The sequence below is a fragment of the Ochotona princeps genome, chromosome 21, assembly GCF_030435755.1.
Source record: "Ochotona princeps isolate mOchPri1 chromosome 21, mOchPri1.hap1, whole genome shotgun sequence".
Taxonomy (NCBI): Eukaryota; Metazoa; Chordata; class Mammalia; order Lagomorpha; family Ochotonidae; genus Ochotona; species Ochotona princeps.
The window spans coordinates 20,383,495-20,403,217 of NC_080852.1; the positions used below are offsets into that span (position 1 = coordinate 20,383,495).

Genomic DNA, 19,723 nt, shown 5'->3' on the forward strand with positions numbered 1-19,723 from the left:
TATTTTTCCATTATGATAGTGAAACAAAGTCCCCTTTTCAATACATTGAGTCAGCAACAAGGGAACACACTAAGTGAAAACAAAATAGAGACAATAAAGGGAAATGGCAAAACAGAGTGGTTCCTTTAGGAAGAACTAAAGTTGGAGAAACACAGAAATAGTGCAGTTCCCCCATCTTATGATGGGGAAAAGGTGAGGGTGTAAGGGTCCTCACTGATGGCAAAAGCGAGTCTCAGTCCTGCCACCTGCCTGGGCCCCCCCATCAGAGTGAATCCAGTGTGTCCCAGGCTTTTCCCAAGACCAGAAACTGCCCACTGGAATGGGAACTGTTTAAAATCACCTGCCCACGCGACACATAACGCATGATAGTCAACTGTAAATAGCTGGGGAAACAAAAGCCATTGTGTAAGTGCTTAATTTTTGCCCTGTCACTTGGAGAAAGTGCCCAGGCTGACTAATCTCTTCCCATAGTTAAAACTTAAAGAGCTATCTTAGTCACTCCAGGTAAAACCTTGACAAATTCTATCCATCTTCGGGAGAGGTGCTGGGTGTTCCCTGTACCCATGAGAGAAACCTAAAAATGATGCCTAATAACGCTGCAGTGTTGGAAATCCAGCACAGGAGCCCGCACCTCGCTGCTAACAGGTTAAGCTCTCGCCTAAGGCACTGGCATCCCACAAGTCCACTTCCAATCAGGATCTCTGCTAATGGCCTGAGAAAGCAGCGGAGGATGGTTCAAACCCCAGGGCCCGCAGCAACCATGTGGGAGACCTGGAGAAGGGGCTTAGCTCAGCTCTAGCTATCGTGGCCTTTACAGGAGTGATCTTCCAGCAAGTGAAAGATTTTTCTGTGTGTGCATCCTTCTCTCTGTAACTTTATCTTTAAATTAAAAATAAAATAAATCTTTAAAAAATGATTTTTTAAGAAGGGGGCCCAGCACGGTAGCCTAATGGCTAAAGTCCTCGCCTTGCATGTGCTTGCACCCCATATGGGTACTGGTTCATATCCTAGCTTCTCCACTTCCCTTCCAGCTCCCTGTTTCTGGCCTGGGAAAGCAGTCAAGATCGGCCCAAAGCGTTGGAACCCTGCATCCACCTTGGAGACCCAGAAGAAGGTCCTGGCTCCTGGCTTCACATCAGCTCAGTTCCGGCTGCTGCGGCCACTTGGGAAGTGAGCCAGAGGATGGAAGATATTTCTGTGTCTCCTTATCTCTGTAAATCTGACTTTCCAATAAAAAGATAAATCTTAAAAATAACAACAATAATAATAAAGAAAAAAGAAACCCGGCCTAGTTACAGAAACAGCAGGCAGCTGGTGTTCACTGGGCAAACAGGCAAATCCCTTGCAGCCAAGGAAGACAAAAACTGGTGTGTTCCTCTGAATGTTGCCCCCACCCCCAACTTCCTATGTCCACTCCGGTCTCAGGAGTCACTGTTTCCAGCGTCTCTGGTGCTGGCAACAACCTTGGTGCTGTTTGTACAGGGAGAAGTCCAGAGGTCCAGGTTCCAAGCTCTACTGTAAAAATACTGTCGCCAGCTCCACGAAAACGAGGTTGCTAAGGCCACACCCTAGGCAGCAGAAATCTTGGCAGGTAGCACAGGCAGCCCCACTACCATCCCAGATGCCAAAGGGCCAGAAATAGAAGGGAGAGAAAGCAGTGCCCAGCCAGACTCCTGAGGGTTGGAGCAGCTCACACATCCCAGCCTTTGCTCCCGGCTAGAAGCACACACAGTAGACACAGCCTCATTCTCAAGTGTGCATGAAAAACTGAAAGATTGCCCTGAGTCTTTTTATTATTATTATTTCTTTTTAATGTTATTTACACAGTTGAGAGGGATGCCCACTCACGTGGGCCTTTGATTAGGGTGAGGAGGCTCAGGTATGGAGGAAGGTAGGTGGAACACATGCTTCCGTTTTTTTCCCCGCGTGTCCAGAGCAAATTATCCTCCACCACTGAGCCCCAAAGAGAGCAGCAGGAGCTACCGCAGCTGACTTTGTGAAGCTAAGTGACAGGTACGGGGTCCTATAGCATAACACAGCTGCTAATAACACAACATTAGCAGGTGTCACTGACTGCGTACTTACTACAGAGCTCCAGATTGCACATTTCTCTTTTATTACCATCTTTTGCTGCATACAGCAATGAGACTTGAGCAGGGAAGCAGTTTCCGGAGGTCAGAGCCATGATGTAGACTGTTGAGTAAACATTACAGCCACTTCCAGGTGTCGTTCCAGAGGGTGGTCCCTCCCCAAAAAGACAAAACCAGGAAAGAGAGAAATGGGAGGAGAGAACATTACCAGGGACAGAAAGAACTAAAGGAGCATTCCTTATCTCTCTCCTCCTTTCAAATAAAATAAAAATGGGATGGTATTACAGTCCAGCAGGTTAGGAAGGTATTTTTTCTTTGGGATAGAGGGGGGCAGGATTTAGCTAGAAATAATCAGTAGCCAAACAGAGAAGGAGGGGATGATGGAGGAACCCTTGGCACCTGTATCTGTCCTCACACGAGGTTTGGTAGATGACCAGAAAACGCCATTGACCCACGGTTCCTACCCAACAGACTATTCAAAAAGTGAAGCCACCTCATTCAGAAAACAGACTTTTAAGTCTGAGGCATTTCTGACCAATTTCTGGGAATATTCCCAAATGCTTCTCTCCTTCCTAGATCATTAGGGGACATCCTCCTTCAGGCTTTGGAGACCACCACACATCCAGGAAGTAGAGGAGGAGGAAGGAGAGAAAGGCTGGGAGGGGCAGGGCATGGCAAGTAATCCAAGAACTGGGCCAAGGGCAGCACTGGGATTATGCCACTTAATCTTCATCAGAGTACCCCGGGATGGCCCAAGTCACTGAGCCTTGGCAATGGCTGCCTCCCACCAGCAAGCAGCAGTGTGGATCTTATCCACAGGCTGTGATCCACAGGAGGAAGTGGTTTCCATTCTATCTCCTTGCCTGTACAAAGATGGGATGACTCCAGCAGCCCAGTGTCTTCATGCCTACTGGGAAAATGGGACTTTTAAAAACACTAATACATGAAGACCTCATGAGCACCAACAGCTTCCAGGCTTCTAAAACCTCCCAGGCAGGCAAGAGTTAACCAAGCTACCAACTACATTCTGTTAAGGATGAGTTTCTCTGCAGGGTTAACAGGGAGACAAAGTCCCAACAGTAATCGAACATAATAACTAGTAAGAGACTCTGGGGCCCAGCACAGTAGCCTAGCAGCTAAAGTTTTCACCTTTGCATGCGCTAGAATCCCATACGGACATCAATCCTAATGCCAGAGGCCCCACTTCCCATTCAGCTCCCTCCCTGCAGGCAGGGAAGTCAATAGAGGACGGCCCAAAACCTTGGGACCCGGCACCCACGTGAGAAACCCGGAAGAGGCTCTAGGCTCCTGGCTTCATTGATGCAGCTCTGGCCATTGCAGCCACTTGAGGAGTGAATCATCAGACAGAAGATCTTCTCTTTCTTCCTCTCTGTATATCTGACTTTCCAATTAAAAAGAAATTAAATAAATAAATCTTTTTTAAAAAGAGAGAGACTTTAACAGTTTCAATAAAAGTTAATCCTAAAAACTTTTAAGAGACAGAAAGTGTCTGGAACACGCTCATGCTCCATGGTTGACCAAAATATACTTCTGGACGAAGAGGGATTGCAAACCCCCAATTCTAACACTGGCCAAAACCCAGCAATAACTCGAGATGAATCCTGTTACAACCATCGGAATGACCAAAATGCTTCAAAACCACTTTCTCTTAAGACAATACTTCCCGGGCTCGGCAGCGTGGCCTAGTGGCTAAGGTCCTCGCCTTGATCCCATATGGCCGCTGGTTCTAATCCCGGCAGCTCCACTTCCTCTCTATCTCTCCTCCTCTCAGTATATCTGACTTTGTAATAAAAATAAAATAAATCTTAAAAAAAAAAAAAAGACAATACTTCTCTTTCTTGTCCATTCTGATCAAAAGGCATCTATAAGCACAATTCCCTAAAAGTAGAAAGGGATTTGTAAAATCCTAGCTTTAAGCATCTGTGCATTTATCTGAAAGGTAGTTATGGAGAGGGAAGAGGCAGAAAGAACTCCTATCTGCTGGCTTATTCCACAAATGGCCACAAAAGCCAGGAGCGGGGAGCTTCACTTGGGTCCAAGCCCTTGGGTCATCTTTCACTGCTTTCCCAGGCACGTGAGCAGGAGCAGGCTGTGGATGGGAGGAGAAGCATCAGGACTCTAATCCCCACCCACATGGGATGCTGGTGTCACAGGTGGTGGCTGTGACCTGAGTTAAAATTCTTAGCAGGTGGTGTGTTTTTTCTGTTTTTCCCTTGTTATTGTAATTCTTTGAAAAAATAAAAGCAACAAGTGTAACTTTAATGTCCAAAAAAATTACTTACAAGAAGTCAATTTCAAAGACATGCTCAGGTTATGACTTTACTTTGGGAAAGCAAACAGCAAAGGAGAATTAAAATCTCAGCTGATGTGGACAGATGTTTGGCTTATCAGTTAAGTCATCAGCTGGGAAGCCTGAATCCCCTATTGGTTCAAGTCACAGATCCCTATTCCAACTTCCTGTTAGCACACATAGGAGACAACTGTGACCTTTCACAGAGCGGAGCCCCAGGCACCAACAAACAGAATCTAGATGGAGTTTCTGGCTTTGGCATGAACCAGCCCAGGCTGTTGCAGGCATCTGGGGAACAAACAGGACAGCTAGTGCTTTTGCTGGTTCTCCCCACCCCTCAACAATAAAGAAATAAAACAATAAGAGTTTAAGTAACAGTCACATACTCGCTATTGGGCCTGGGTGTGCCTCGGTTTCCTACATAACAACTACATCTCAGAACTGCAACAGGATTTGGCTGCTACTGAGAAGCATTTATGACAATGCCTGGCTGTTAGTAGGTGTTCGACACATAGTCACCATGATGGAATTGCTACTACGCTTACTGCAACTCTCAATGTAAAGCCATTTCTGAGCTTCACATGGCAGCTTGGAGCAGACCTTGTTTTCCAACAGCTGAGGCAAAGCATAGCTGTTAGGAGAATGAAATGCTGACTCTAGAGTCATGGCTCAAAATACAAGGTGTTGTGGCACAATGAATTAAACAGCTAGCTATGACACGAGTGTGCAGGTTCGAGTTCCAGCTATCCTACTTTCTGTTTTGTTTAGTTTATTTACACATAGAAGAAGAGAAAGAGGCACAGAGCTTCCATCTGCTGGTTCATTCTCTAAATGGCAGCAATGCCCAGGTCCCAAGAGCTTCTTACAGGTTCCCCTCATGGGTACCAAGACACAAACCAGTGTCCATATAGAATGCAGGAGCTGCAGGTGGCGGTGTAATTCACTGTGCCACAGCACTGGCCCCGGCTACTCCACTTCTGATCCAGTTTTTTGTTAATATGCCTGGGAAAACAGTGGCAGATGACATAAGTACTTGAGCCTCTGCCACCCATATGGGAGACTGGGATGAACTCCTGGTTCCTGGCTTCAGCCTGGCCCAGACTTGGCTGCTGTAGCCATCTAAGGAGGGAGCCAGCCCATGGCAGACCTGCACTCAGCACACTCTTTGGGTTCTGTACATGCATGGCTCTGCAGAAGGCAGAGAGCTACCCACCAGCAGCACATTCTGAAGTCTTCCAACCTTGTCTTCCAAACAGGATTCTTAGAAACACAACCCAGGACTCTATTTAGTTAACACAAAGGTCTTTTACGATCACAGTCAAGGGCCGACATGGTGGCACAGTAGGCTGTTACTCCTGTGGTGCCAGCATCCATGTGGGCACCAATTCTGTCCCTAGATACTCCTCTTACGATCCAGCCCCTGCTGATGGCCCAGGAAAGCAGTGGAAGATGGCCCAAGTGGTTGGACCCATATATCCATGTGGGAGACACAAGACCTGCCCACCTCTGCCTATTCCAGCCATTTGGGGAGTAAACTAGAAAATACAAGACCTCTCTCTGTTTCTCCTCTCTGTAAGTATGCTCTTCAAACATAAATAAATAAATCTCTTAAAAAATAGAATCCAAAGGTCTTTGATTGGACTAGGGGAAGACATCACGTGCCCCCTCCCTGCCACCTCTGGCTCTTTTATGCCACCATGAAACAGTCTCTTGGGCAAAAAGCCCCAACCACAGCAGGGCCCCTGACAAGCTACCAGATGCCAAATCATTCTCATTTCCCTGGAATCTGACCCTGCACTTCGGGGAGGTACAGGGCAGTCAAGCTGCACCAACAGGAAAGGAACTTGATTACTCTTCGGACACAGGGGGACACAGGAATCAGATGCAGCCACTCTGGCCACTGTGGAGGGCCTGCCTGTCCCCCAGGCAAACAGAGCACAGACGGAAGGAAGGCCACAGCCATGCTGTCTACCGAAGGGAAGGTGGCTGCCGCCTGCCTTTTCTTGACTGGACTGGGGGGCAGCAGCAAATGGACGCATTCCCTGCAGCAAATCCCCACCCACTTCCCTATAGCTCTCGGCACTGAAATTCCAGCCTGGGTTCCAACATCATTCAGGCTCTTTGGCCGTCTTTATATCTGGGAGGAAATGCCAGCACAGTCGTCTCTGGCGTGGCCAAGGCTGACCAGCCTTATGAAAATACCCAGAAAGGTGACCCATTTAGTCAAAAAGAGCTTTTAGATCTCCAGCAGAAAAGGAATTCACGCCAACATAAAGGGCCTTCAGAGAGAACAGGAGGGTTGTGTTAACGCCCAGAGCTTTCAACAAGGCCAGCCCTGCAGCTGAACTGTGAATGGGGCCCACGGAGAAGCCCCCAGGGGGAACACATGCTCGCGGGGCTCCACAAGGAGCCTGCCCATGCAGCTGCCTGAAGGTGAGACCTTGCCTGGAATGGAAGCAAGCTGCCCACTGCCAGGGCCACTAGTGCCAGGCCTGGAAACAAAAGCTCCAGCCGCTCAGCTCAGCAGCAAACACACCCTCCCACTAGTTAATGTTTAAAGGCAGCAGAAGCAAAGGATGTGGGTGAGGTTGTTTCTGACAGGCACAGCTGAGCCAATGAATAGCCAATGTCCCCAAAGATCTCCTGGCCCCGCTGGTTCAAGAATACTCCCTACCCTACTGCCATGAATACACACACACTCTCATGCTGGAGCATACACTCGGGATTCTATACATGGCATGCATGGAAGCCCGGAGGAAGTCCAGGTTCACTCTAGCTGGTCTCTATCCTCCAGGGCTGCAGGGACATCCTTGGCCTTGGGAAACATGCAAAAACCGGGGCACAACTAGAGCAATGTCTCCAGGAACTGCAAAAAGGGCCCCAAAGCTTCCAGATGCTGGGAGAGGCAGACCGTATGGGTCCCCTGAAGTTATACCTGGTAGAAAATTTCAACTTCACATCAGTCAAGTCCAAAGAAGCAGAGCTTTAAGAACAAAACAGGAAAGGAGGGTGTGGGGGAAGCACCATATCCTCTCCTCTCACTACAGTGCACACATTTCACTTTAAACGGTGCTGACCCAAGTTCACGTCATGATGCAGGTCAGCATTAGGCTTGTGAGGATGTGAAAATACTCCGTGGGATGTTAGAAGGTGACTGCACACCTGATATTCAGTCTCCTACCGCCACCACCATTACAGTATGTGCTTGGCAGCGAGAATAGTCAATCTGGAGGAGCAGGACAAGACTCCTCACCAAACTTCCAACCTGCACTACTCGGAAGAGCCAGCACTGGAGCCCAGCACAGTAGCCTAGTGGCTAAAGTCCTCCCCTTGCATGTGCCGGGATTCCATATGGGTGCCAGTTCATATTCCAGCGGCCCCACCTCCCATCCAGTTCCCTGCTTGTGGCCTGGGAAAAAAGTAGAAGATGGTCCAAAGTCTTGGGACCCTGCACCCAGGTGGGAGACCTGGAAGAGGCTCCAGGCTCCTGGCTTCAGATTGACTCAGCTCTGGCTGTTGCAGCCACTTGGGGAGTGAACCAGTGGACTGAAGACATTTTTTCTGTATCTCTTTCTCTTTGTAAATCTGACTTTCCAATAAAAATTAAAACAAATCTTTAAAAAAATTTCCTCTTTCTCTCCGTATCACTCTACCTTAACTAAATAAGCCTTAAAAAAAAAATAAAAAAGATCACTTTGCAAGTCCCTAAAGAAAGCGTTGAAAATGTTGTTGATTATAAAGTAAGCTGAGCCAACTCAGTTATTACAGAACATGTTTAATGAATAACTAGATTTACAACGTCTTCTAGCAGAATGGCACGGAAGACCATTGTCATCATTTTAAAAGCAGGAAATAGCACCCGCTTCTATTGAAATGTCTCATTCCATTGGATTTATTCATCTAGGTAAACTTATTAGAGGGGGAGGGGTTATAATGATAAATCTAGCTTCTCAGGATAATCACAGGTGAAAATTAAATACCGCCTTTCTCTTTTTTCTCCACCACTGTGGGGGGTGTATTTGAGTTCTCTTCACAAGACTTTTAGAACCAAAATGTTCCTAGCCAAAAAAACACAAAATCATCCCTTTCCCCAAAGGATTCTGAACAAAACTGGCAATAAAGCCAGGCAAAACTCCAAGAAGAGATTGGAGAGGGATCATCCCTGGTCTACACACAACAGCACTTGTGACAGCACACATATTTATGAGTATCAAGGTCAATATCTCCCCTCCACAAGGATTTATTTATACACACAGAGAACGATCTTCCATCTACTAGTTCATTCCACAAATGGCCACAATAACCAGGTTGGGCCAGTCCATAACCAGGAGGCCAGCAGCTTCTTTGGCGGTCTCCCACTTGAGTTTCAGGGGCCCAGGCATGGGGCCATTTCCCACTGCTTTCCCAGGCACATCAGGAGGGAGCCGAACTAGAAGTGGAATACACAGTAGAGGAGCCAGCATCTGTATAGGATTCTGGAGTCACAGACGGTGGCTTAACCTGCTCTGCCACAATGCTGGCCAACCATATCAAGCTGAAGATGTCACAACTGTATGAACAGATGGACATGTTTGATTGGTGGTGTGTCTAATGAGCTGGTTCAGTAATAATTATGTGACAGGTTAAACACATTATGGCCTGATGCAGGAGCTTAGTGGCTAAAGTCCTCAGCTTGTACGGACAGTGATCCCATATGGACACCAGTTCTAATCCCAGTGGCCTCACTTCCATCCAGCTCCCTGCTTGTGGCCTGGGAAAGGATTGGAGGACGACCCAAAGCATTGGGACTCTGCACCCACGTGGGAGACCCAGAGGAGGTTCTGGGCTCCTGGCTTTGGATCAGCTCAGCTCTGGCCATTGTGGCCACTTGGGGAGTGAATCAATGGACAGAAGATCTTCCTCTGTCTCTTCTTCTCTTTATATCTGACTTTCCAATAAAAATTTAAAAATAAATCTTTTTAAAAAATTAAATACAGAACAATATGGGGAGAGGAAGCTCAAAAAACTCAAAGCCAAAGCACAGGTGTTTCCAAACGGTATCTATCCACTCCAGGGGTACATACAGGTAACCCATTGGAGTGAGAAAAAAGCAGATCTGATATTTGGATATGTTATCTTTTTTTAATTTTATTTTATTTTTAAATATTTATTCATTTTTATTACAGCCAGATATACACAGAGGAGAGACAGAGAGGAAGATCTTCCGTCCGATGATTCACTCCCCAAGTGAGCCGCAACGGGCCGGTGCACGCCAATCCGAAGCCGGGAACCTGGAACCTCCTCCGGGTCTCCCACGCGGGTGCAGGGTCCCAAGGCATTGGGCCGTCCTCGACTGCTTTCCCAGGCCACAAGCAGGGAGCTGGATGGGAAGTGGAGCTGCCGGGATTAGAACCGGCGCCCATATGGGATCCCAGGGCTTTCAAGGCGAGGACTTTAGCCGCTAGGCCACGGCGCCGGGCCCTGGATATGTTATCTTAAAACAAAGTAAGCTGTCCTGATATTTCATATGTAGATCGAGAGAAGTCTGTGTATATCACACATAAAGACACAAGAGGAGCTGGTGTTACAGCACAACAGAAGGTTAGGCCTCTCCTATTGAGGCAGGCATCCCATATCACAGTACCAGCTCAAGTCCTGGCTGCCCCACTTCCAATCCAGCTCCCTACTAACGAATCTGGGAAAACAGTGGAAGACAGCCCAGGTATTTGGGCCCATGCACCCTTGTGGGAAATGAGGATCAAGTCTCTGTCTCCTGACTTCAACTTGGCCTGAACCAGTTGTTGCCACCATCTGCAGAGTGACCCAGAGGATGCAAGATGTCCCTCTTGCTGGCTCTGTCATTTGCCTTTTAAATAAATTAATACTTTTTTGAATGCTTATCTATTTGAAAAGGCAGAGCTATAGAGAGGAGACAGATCTTGCATCCCCTTGTTCATGCCCCAAATGTCTGCAAACAGCGGTGGTTGAGCCATGACAAAGCCAGGAGTCAGGAGCTCATCTGGGCCTTTCACATGGGTAGCAGGCAGTCTAAGCACTTGGGCCATCCTCCTCTAATGTGCTTTTCCCAGGCACATTAGTAAGGAGCCAGAAAAGAAGTGGAGCAGCTGGAACTCAAACCAGCACCTATATGGGATAACTGGTGTTGCAGGCAGCAACTCAGTCACATCATCACCTCCAATAAATCATTTTTTTAAATGATAGACACATGAAAAAGGGGCACAGCCCAAACGTCTCACTGAGAGGACTGACTGAATCAACAGCAGAGATCCCCAGTCAGATGGCCCATTTCAGCTGCACCCCTCAGCAGCCTTTGGCCTCAGCAAGGGTGAGCCAGCCCCGCCTCTCTCCTCACTGGCCTTCCAGGACTCCAACCTGACACCAGTTCTATTCCTCGGCTTGCCCAGCTCAATGTTGTTTACCTGCTTAATTCTTGTAAAGCTTTAGGTCTCAGGTTAAAGGCCCCTTTCCTCCCTGGAGCCTTCCAAGTGAACCCATCCACATGGCAGCAGGTGCTCCTCCTCTTTAAAGGGTTTGCCATCTAGGTCATTGCTACTCACAGTCCAGTCCCTAGGCAGCATCTGCAGCTGCTTGGACATGTCTCAGCCTCCCCCCACCCCACACCCCCGCCAACCCAGCTGAATTAGGGCTACCTTTTCAACCAAATCCCTGGGGACTTGGATGTGCCGGAAAGTTCGAGAAGCCCTACTCTGTCTGAGAAAGCAACTTCTTTGTCTTCCCCCCGTGGAGCAGAGACGAGCAGAAGGTACAGCCCTAGATCCTGAGGTTCCTCCTCCAGGCACATGACCAGCTCAAGTTCCGAGCAGGTTTTTCATGGAGCTGCTAGGGAGGAAAGCAACAAAGAGTTCCCATTTCCTTCAGAGCTTCCAAGCTGGCAGGAAGGGAAGGGTCCACCCAGCAGACTCAAGAAACACCTGGACTAACTAGAGATTAGATGGAAGACAGGACGAAGTCCTGGTCTTAGGTTCAAAAACAGTCCTGGGCCCAGCAGGGTGGCCTAGTGGCTAAAGTCCTCGCTTTGAACATGCCAGGATCTCATATGGGCGCTGGTCTTAATCCTGGCAGCCCCATCTCCCATCCAGCTCCCTGCATGTGGCCTGGGAAAGCCGTCGAGGACAGGCCAATGCCTTGGGACCCTGCACCCACGTGGGAGACCTGGAGGAAGTTCCTGGCTCCTGGCTTCAGATTGGCTCAGCACTGGCTGCTGCGGTCACTTGAGGAGTGAACCATCAGATGGAAGGTCTTCCTCTGTCTCTTCTCCTCTCTAGATATGTGCCTTTCCAATAAAAACAAAACAAAACAAAGTCCTACTCACAAAGACGAATAATCATTACTAATAGAAAAAGGCAAACATAATGCTCTCAGCACACTGGATAAGAACCACTCTTCTATGTTACAAACAGGAAAAGATGAGCTCAGAAAGGGAAAGGAAGCGGGCTATAGATGCACAGCTGTTAAAGCACAGCGTGGAGGCTGGGTATCAGATCCAGGCAGGCTGGGACAGGCATGTGGCAATTCAATCGCTCTTTGCCTGCATTGCACACTGGGCTTACTAGGTTCTCGTCCAGTATCAGCTCTGCTTCCAAGTCAGTTTCCTGCCAGCAGATGCTCCCAATCCATCCTTAATGAAAAAGATATCAAGGCACCTGGCATTAGGCCTATGTCCCAAGTCACCGGGCGGTGTCCCTGAACACCCCGGCTGGGCTGACCTGGAGGTTTCCCTACAGAGAAAGCAGACCACCAAGAGCCCGTGCAGGCATGGTTCACAGCAGACACCCTCACCTGGGCCAGCACCCTAACTCCGTGACACAGCATCAGCCTGTGAAGGTGGGAGTAGTGGGAGGGAGCCAGAACTTGGCTCCCAATCAAAGGCCTCCTTAGAGAGCATGGGCTCCATCAGAATGAAGGCGGCTGCATACTGGCACGCCAGCTCCAGGGCTGTTGAGCGGAGAGCTCGCCAGAAGCACAGAGCACGGCCGCCATCTGGAAGTAATCTGGCCCAGAGATTCCTGAACCGGGTGGGAGGTTGGAATGACCAGCAGCCTGCAGCACCGGTCCAGCAATACTGGTGTGAAGAGCCCTGCAGGCAGCCATAACAAAACCGGGTCACCATCCACCCCCACCCCCGGGGATACGATACCCACCAGGCAGGCAGCTCATCCCTCCACTTTTCCTCAGAGAATCAACAGGAGCCCAGCAAGTGGGCTCCCCCAAAACAGTGTTGAACCCCTTCAGCGCTGCTTTGAGAACAATACTGGGAGGCCGGCATCATGCTGCAGGGAGCTAAGCTGCCTTACATCTCTCACATTCCCCACCCCAGCCTACAATGCCAGCATCCCATATCAGAGTGTTGGGGTCAAGTCCTGGCTGCTTAGTTTCCAATCTAGCTCCTTGCTAATGTGCCTGGGAAGGAAAGGGACAATGGTCCAAATGCTTAGGTCCCTGCTACCCACATGGGAGAGAAGGATGGAGTTCCAGTCTACTGGCTTCAGCCTAAGCCAGCTCCGGCCACTGAAGCTATTTGGGGAGCAAACCAGCAGATGGAGGGTCTCTGTCTCTCCCTCCCTCTATAACTCCGTCTCCCAAGTACATGATTTTTTTCTTTTTTCACTAAGAGAACACCCGATTCCTTTAACAAGCACTCACATAGCAGTTACTCCACATCATGAACTGCTCCAAGCACTTTAAAAAATACCAACTTGCTTATTAATAACAATCTTTTAAGAAGGTAGTAATTATCCCCATTTTAATGATAAAGAAACCAAGGCAGAGACATTCCTTCAAAGCTACTTAGTAGCAGGTGGGATTTAAACCAACAACACATTCCCTGCTCTTTTCTCCACAAGCTACATCTCACAGTAAGGTGCTACCTCGTTGCTAATGGCCTTGAAGTTGTGAAAGCAGGTACTGCTCAGGACATTGCCTTTTTCTGGGAAGCTCAGGAAATAGCAGAAGTTGAGACTTGTTTGGACAAGACTTTGATGGTGCTGGAACAAAAGGGAAAGGAGGGAGAAGGGGCAGAGAGGAGCCCACCACCCTGGAAGCTCTGCCCAGGGACCCCAAGTCATCAGGGCACACACTGGCTCTGGCACTGGCCTGGTAGAGGTAAGACAAGGAAGGAATCACTTTCTCTAAAGGCCAAATCTAAACACACCACACAAACTTCTACGCAGCTCTGACAGTCATTCTGGGACCAGAATACCCCTTCTTTTCCAAGTTGGCTGGACTACTCAATGTCAGAAAGTGTTCTTGGAAAAACAAGTAAATAAAACTGCCAGTTCCTGGCAAACAAACAAAAATCAACATGCTGAGGTCTCGGTGTGAACTGCCTGGGAGACAACAAACTTAGGAAGACTTTCAACTTCTGGAGGTTACTTTGGAAGGGCCCCACCTTACAGCAGACCACAACTGTGAGTAAATAGCTGGAGCTTTCATTCAGTGAATCTGAGGCAGAACAACCACAGTCCTCTGGCAGCTGTCAGACCATCTCATGTCCCAGAGCTGGGCGCACACACAAGTCCCACAAGGTACACAGTCGGGAGTCAGCCAAGAAGTGCAGAACCCTGTACTTGTTCAAGGATGCCTTTCCTTGATCATAGACTGAAATGACATTCATTGGGGACCAGAAAAATCTCAAAACACAAAATAAGGAAGACATAGTCATCCCACAACAAAGTCAACCTCAACACAAGGGGCAAACCGACTCCATCCACCTCCAGCTATGATCCCAGGACCCTCATCACTGCCAAGCTGGCTTACAGCTGTCACTTTCGGAAGGCTCTGCCAACCCCATCTCAAGGTCAGAGGTATCCTGCTCTCACCCCACCCCCAGCAAGAGGGGGGTGTGTTCTGAGAGAGGGGATGTCAGTTACTGATCCCAGCTTAAGGCTTAGACTCAACAGCTGGGCAGTCACCATTTCCAGATTCCCTGGATTGTCTCTGCAAGCGACCTCACACTTCACTCAGCTTCCCATCTTTACATAGAAACATTAACACTAACAAAGGCAGCAGTGTGCTCAGTTCTCAGCCCTCCTAGGGACCTGCTTAGGCAGAGTCTTCACGGAGGGCCTTGACTGCCATGAGCCGCTTGAACACTAGTGCTGTCCTGCCAAGGGGCTATAGTAACACCAGGCAGTGGTGCTGGCGGTGCCAGGTCGCATGGACAGAGCACCCCCTTCTCTTTTTGTTTGTTGAAGGATCCTAGCCTAGACAAGCCCTTAGGGCAGAGGGAAGAAGCCTCAGGCTTTCAACTACCCACCCCCACCACACACTTGGCCAGGCGCCCTCTGGTCTCCAGAGGCTGGAAAACCTGTTTGCTCAGAGATCTTTCTGGAGAGCAACCTAGGCAGCCAGTGACAGAGGCCACGAATGTGATGGCTCCACCTTTTGACCTAGGAATGCCACAAAATCATTTCACAGAAAAAAAAAATGCTACTCAGAGTAGCAACAGGGAAATAAAGAAGCTGCCCACTGCCCACAAGCCCTGCCTGGAGGAAGGCGATCCAGCCTAGAAAGTGGGATCCAGCCTAGAGGGTGGGTACAGTGCAGGTCTCAAGCTGGGGAACAGGATTCTTGAGACCCTCCAAGGTGTATGGCGCAGGAGGCTGGGCCGAGGAGCGGTCCACACTGCAAGCAGCTGCTGCCTCTGTAACAGCTGGTAACACTAGGCAGGCTGGGATTTTCTGGTACTGTGGTTGGACTTTTTAAAAGAGATTTCTTGTCATGTTTGGATACTCCTGGTTTACTTTAAGTTTCTTTGTTCAGTTAATTAAATAAATACACATCTTTAAAACAAAGAACAGATCCAAGTTGGACCCAGCCAGACCCACACAGTGGTCTGGGCAGAGGCTCGCTTCTGAAGAGGGAGGAAATGAGCCTCCCCCACCCCCAGGAGCACAGCACCCAGGTAACTCTCCCTGGCTGAGAAGCCGCTCTGCAGGTGGGGGCCACCCCTGGGGGAGGAGGAAGCAGCCTCACCTAGCAGCACAGGTGTGGGGGAGGGGAGGGCCGGGCCTGGAGAACGCTCAGCCCAGGGGGAATCCCTTTTTGTCCGGAGAGAAAGTCCCAGCAGCCACACCCACCTCCATTTTTGGTCACTAACGTCCCTCTAATGGCCTTCTGTCCCAAGGGAGGGACCAGAGACCTAGTGCTGGGCACACCTAAGGAAGAGACCAGTCCGGGACCAGCCCCTCTCTGACAAGACCCACAATGAGGCCCAAACACACACACACACACACACCATTCACACATGGTGTGTGGACACACAAACTGCCTTCGCACAGAGACATTTCTCTTTGCACATAAAAATGCTATGTGGACACAGTACACACACACACACACCGCTCTGCTTGCTTAAGCTAGGGGCGGGTGTGCACACCTTCCTTGCCCCTTCCCCCACGGCCCCAATACCTCAAGCTCACTCCTTCTCCCCAGCAGCCACTGCAGAAAAAGCGGGGCCCTCTGCTCCCCACTCCCTCTCAGGAAGCCCGCTGCTGGGGGGTGACTAGGAGGGGGAAACAAAGGCCTTTTTCCTAAAGGTCCCCCAGTTCCTTTCATTCTCACCAGGACCCTACTGTTGGAACCACGGGCAACCCATTTAGCCCTCTCCACCCTCTCTCTGTAAAATGGGTCTAAGGGCACCTCAGAGAACCCGGGGGCGGGAGGGGGGTAGAACTTGGCAAGCTGTTGGCCTAGAGGTCGCTCTTTTGGACAAGGCAATTACAAGGACCACCACCACTTTAGGATTATCTCAACCTGCGGCGGAGGCCAGGGCTGCGCCGGGGGCAGCAGGCAGGAGCACACACACCCCGGGCTCTCAGGCCAACAGACTCCAGGCCCACACCCATTCCGCGATGGCGGGGGAGGGTCCCAGGTCCCGGGCTCCACCTGGGCGGGGGAGCCTCGGGCACGGAGAGCCTCCGGCACAGAGAACGGTCCAGGTTCCCCCGCCCGCCTCCCAGCCAACGCCCATCACCGGACAGGGCGCAGCGGGGCCAGCGCTCCCGGGTGCATCTGACCTTGGAGCGCGAGGAGGGGGTAGTTTCTAGTGACTCGGCTCTAGGGCCGTCGGAGCACGGAGAAAGGTCCCCTTCCCCTTCTCCCGCGCCCCTGACCCTCGCCCACACCCACACGTAGCCCCCGGAGCGAACCGCCGTGGCGCACGGCGGATGGCGACCATACCAGGTCCCAGCCCAGGGGACAACACCGGGCGAGGGTCCGTCGCCGCCCGCCACTCCCGGGACGCCTCTCCCCGCGTCGGTCCCATGCTCAGCCCGCACTCCCGGGCGCGCAAGAGGCCGGAGCCAGGGCCCAGTACTCACCGATGGACACCAGCTTGATGCTCTCGCGGTCCAGAAACTCGAGCGCCACGGACACGTTCTCGAGCTGCATCTGCCGGAAAGTGGGCCGCTGGTGGTACTTGCGGTACATGTGCTTCTGACTGAGCACCTCGAGCAGCGCGATGAGCCGCAGCCCGTCGCTCAGGTCGGTCTGCAGGTTCCCTATGCGCTTGTTCACGCACTTGAGGTGCTCGTTGCACCAGCGGGTAAATGTGTTCTGCTGAATCTTCTTCCACGGGGCGTCCTCCGCCAGGTCCTTTTCGGTCACCGGCATCCTGGCGGCGGGTGGGGCGCGAGGCGCAACAACGAGCTGCTGCCCGGGGCTGGCGGCGTGTGCAGGCCCAAGGGCCGGGGAGCGAAGCGAGAACCGAAGCGGAGAGGGACTGGGGCTCGAACTCGCTGCTACCGGAGCCGCGGCCGGGGCTGCTCTGTGGCCGCCCGCCTCAGACCGCGCGAGGCGCCTGGCCGCGCGCCTGCGCGCTGGGCCGTCCCGCCCCCCGAAGCCCCGCCCCGCTTCTCCCGCGGCGAATGAGAGGGGAGTCCCAGGGCCAAGCTCGCCCCCTACCGCCCGAAGCGGGCACTGCGCCCCTCGGCCTGCGAAAGCCTTAAGGGATCCGGAGCTCGGACTCAGCTGCCCCGCAGGACGTCAGGATTCTCAAGGGAAGAGCCGCTGGCCAGCCCCGAGCTGAGGGACGCAAGGGAGGCGCTGTTTAGAATGTTCTTGGAATAGGGGCTTCTTCATTCCTACCCTCCCCAACACCATAAATTCAAGAAGGGTTTGCACTGAGCTTGCACGGTGTGGCAGGCGCGCTTCTCAGAGCCTACAAAGCAACGTAGCAAATAACACAGCTTTACCCGTAGCCTCGTCGGAAAGAAAGCATAAATCCGCCATCACAAATACCTTAGGAGTAATCCAAGTCCACCGACACTTGCATTGTGTGTGCTGGGTTTCTGTTGCTGCTCAAACAAGTTGCCAAAACTGTGTGTCTTGAAATAAAAAATAAAACAGCCTGAGTTTATGACCTTGCAATGCCGCAGGTTAGATGTTCCCCACCTGTGTGTCTGCGCTGAAGTCCACGTGCCGGTAGGATGTGTTTCCTTCTCGGGGCTGAAGGGAGAAGCCCTAGGTGTGACAGGGCCTGTGCTAGCTCACGACCCCCTCCTCTGGCTGCACCGTTTCAGGGTCATGCCACGTCCTTCCACACTGTTCCAGCTTCGATTGTCTAGAGTCACAGCGTCCTCTTTGCTAAGGACTCGTGGGGTTACAGTAAGCTGGTAGGTTCCTCCAGGTGACGTCCCCAAGAAATGAACTGATTGAATGCAGCCCGAATTCACAGTCCATTCACAGCCTGAATGCTCCTTTGTCACTAAGGTTACATCTACAGGTTCTGGGGACCTACAGATTGTGAACATTCTGGAAGGTTGTTAATCTGCCTATCACATGACACTTGGGGATCCTCCCAGAAAATGAGTACTATGAAAAAGTCATGCATGATTTATAGTTTTTGGTACACCAGAATAAACTTTTAATTCCATTTTTTCATAAAGTTGATGAAATGCTCCACATATTAACTTTTAAGATTTATTTTTTGAAGGCCGAGTTACAGAGAAAGAAAGGGAGAGACAGAGAGGTCTTTCATCTGCCAGGTCACTCCCCAAATGGCCTCAGGGGGCAGAGTGGGACCAGTATTGCAAAGTCATATATATAGAGAGAGAAGAAGAAACAGAGAAAATATCTTCTGTCTGATGATTCACTCCCCAAGTGACTGCAACAGTCAGTGCTACGCCGATCCAAAACCAGGAGCTCCTCCAGGTCTCCCATGTGGGTGCAGGGTCCCAAGGCTTTGGGCTGTCCTCAACTGCTTTCCCAGGCCACAAGCAGGGAGCTGGATGGGAAGTGGAGCTGCCGGGATTAGAGCCGGTGCCCATATGGGATCCCGGCACGCTCAAGGCAAGGACTTTAGCCACTAGGCCACCATGCTGTGCCCGCAAAGGGACAGTTATTAAGAGAGAAGGAGAGACAAAAGGAGAGAGTTCTTCCATTCACTGGTATACTTTCCAAATGGCCACAAGGAACAGAACTGGACTGGTCTGAAATTAGGAGCAACTTCCGATCTGGGCCCAAGGACTTGGTTCATCTGCTACTGCTTTCCAAGCTACATTAGCAGGCAGCTGGGTCAGAAGATGAGTGGCTAAGACCTGAACCAATGCCCATATGGGATGCTGGCATTGAAGGAAGAGGCACAGTTTGGTATGTCAAAATATGGGCCCAGGTCCTAGTATTTTCAGTATCTACCCAGTATACTCATCCAGTCTCTGTGCTGAGTACAGGGACACAGCAAAGACCCAGCCAGCAAGTATACAGCACCTGCTGCATGCTTGTGCCAAGCACCATGCTAAGTAATTTCCTTACTATGGGCCCCAAGTGGCAAGAGTTGCCTGGGCCACATAGCATATCAGAACTGGAGGCTGAGTCTGCAGGAGAAACTCAGGGTGCCTTGGGGTCAGACACGGAGCTCTAAATCTGGTAAGTGAGGAATAGGAAAGGGCTTCCAGCCAAAGCTTCCAAGCTTTTGCGGGCATCTTGGTTGTTTGCATACAAAGCTAAGTGTTTTGCTCAGACCAATGGCCTCACTGCAAATGCTGACAGCGGGGTGGGGGGGTGGGGGGGTGGGAGGGAGGGAAACGACTATATCCCCTGGCCCTAGCTACAGATTCATTTCAAACAAATTTGCTGGGGCCCGGATGCGTGGCCTAGCAGCTAAAGTCCTTGCCTTCAACACACCGGGATCCCATATGGGTGCCGGTTCTAATCCCGGCAGCTCCACTTCCCATCCAGCTCTCTGCTTGTGGCCTGGGAAAGCAGTCGAGGACGGCCAGTGCATTGGGACCCTGCACCCGCGTGGGAGACCTGGAAGAGGTTCCTGGTTCCCGGCTTCGGATCGACACGCACCGGCCCGTTGCGG

The 19,723-nt window shown here is 50.8% G+C and overlaps 1 protein-coding gene across 4 annotated transcripts in view; it reads right to left on the bottom strand.

Annotated features, from left to right (window-relative positions):
* The window catches only part of FLNB (filamin B), a 134,952-nt gene extending 117,225 nt beyond the window's left edge, over positions 1-17,727 (bottom strand). For 2 of the 4 annotated variants that reach the window (XM_058679088.1, XM_004581568.4), the window contains exon 1: positions 16,740-17,442. In XM_058679088.1, the coding sequence (XP_058535071.1) occupies positions 16,740-17,031 (292 nt within the window). In that variant the 5' untranslated portion in view covers positions 17,032-17,442. Of the gene's footprint in view, positions 1-16,739; positions 17,443-17,658 lie in introns of those variants that run through there. The other 2 variants (XM_058679089.1, XM_004581569.4) reach the window with 2 other exon arrangements.
* Positions 17,728-19,723: the final 1,996 nt, after the last annotated feature.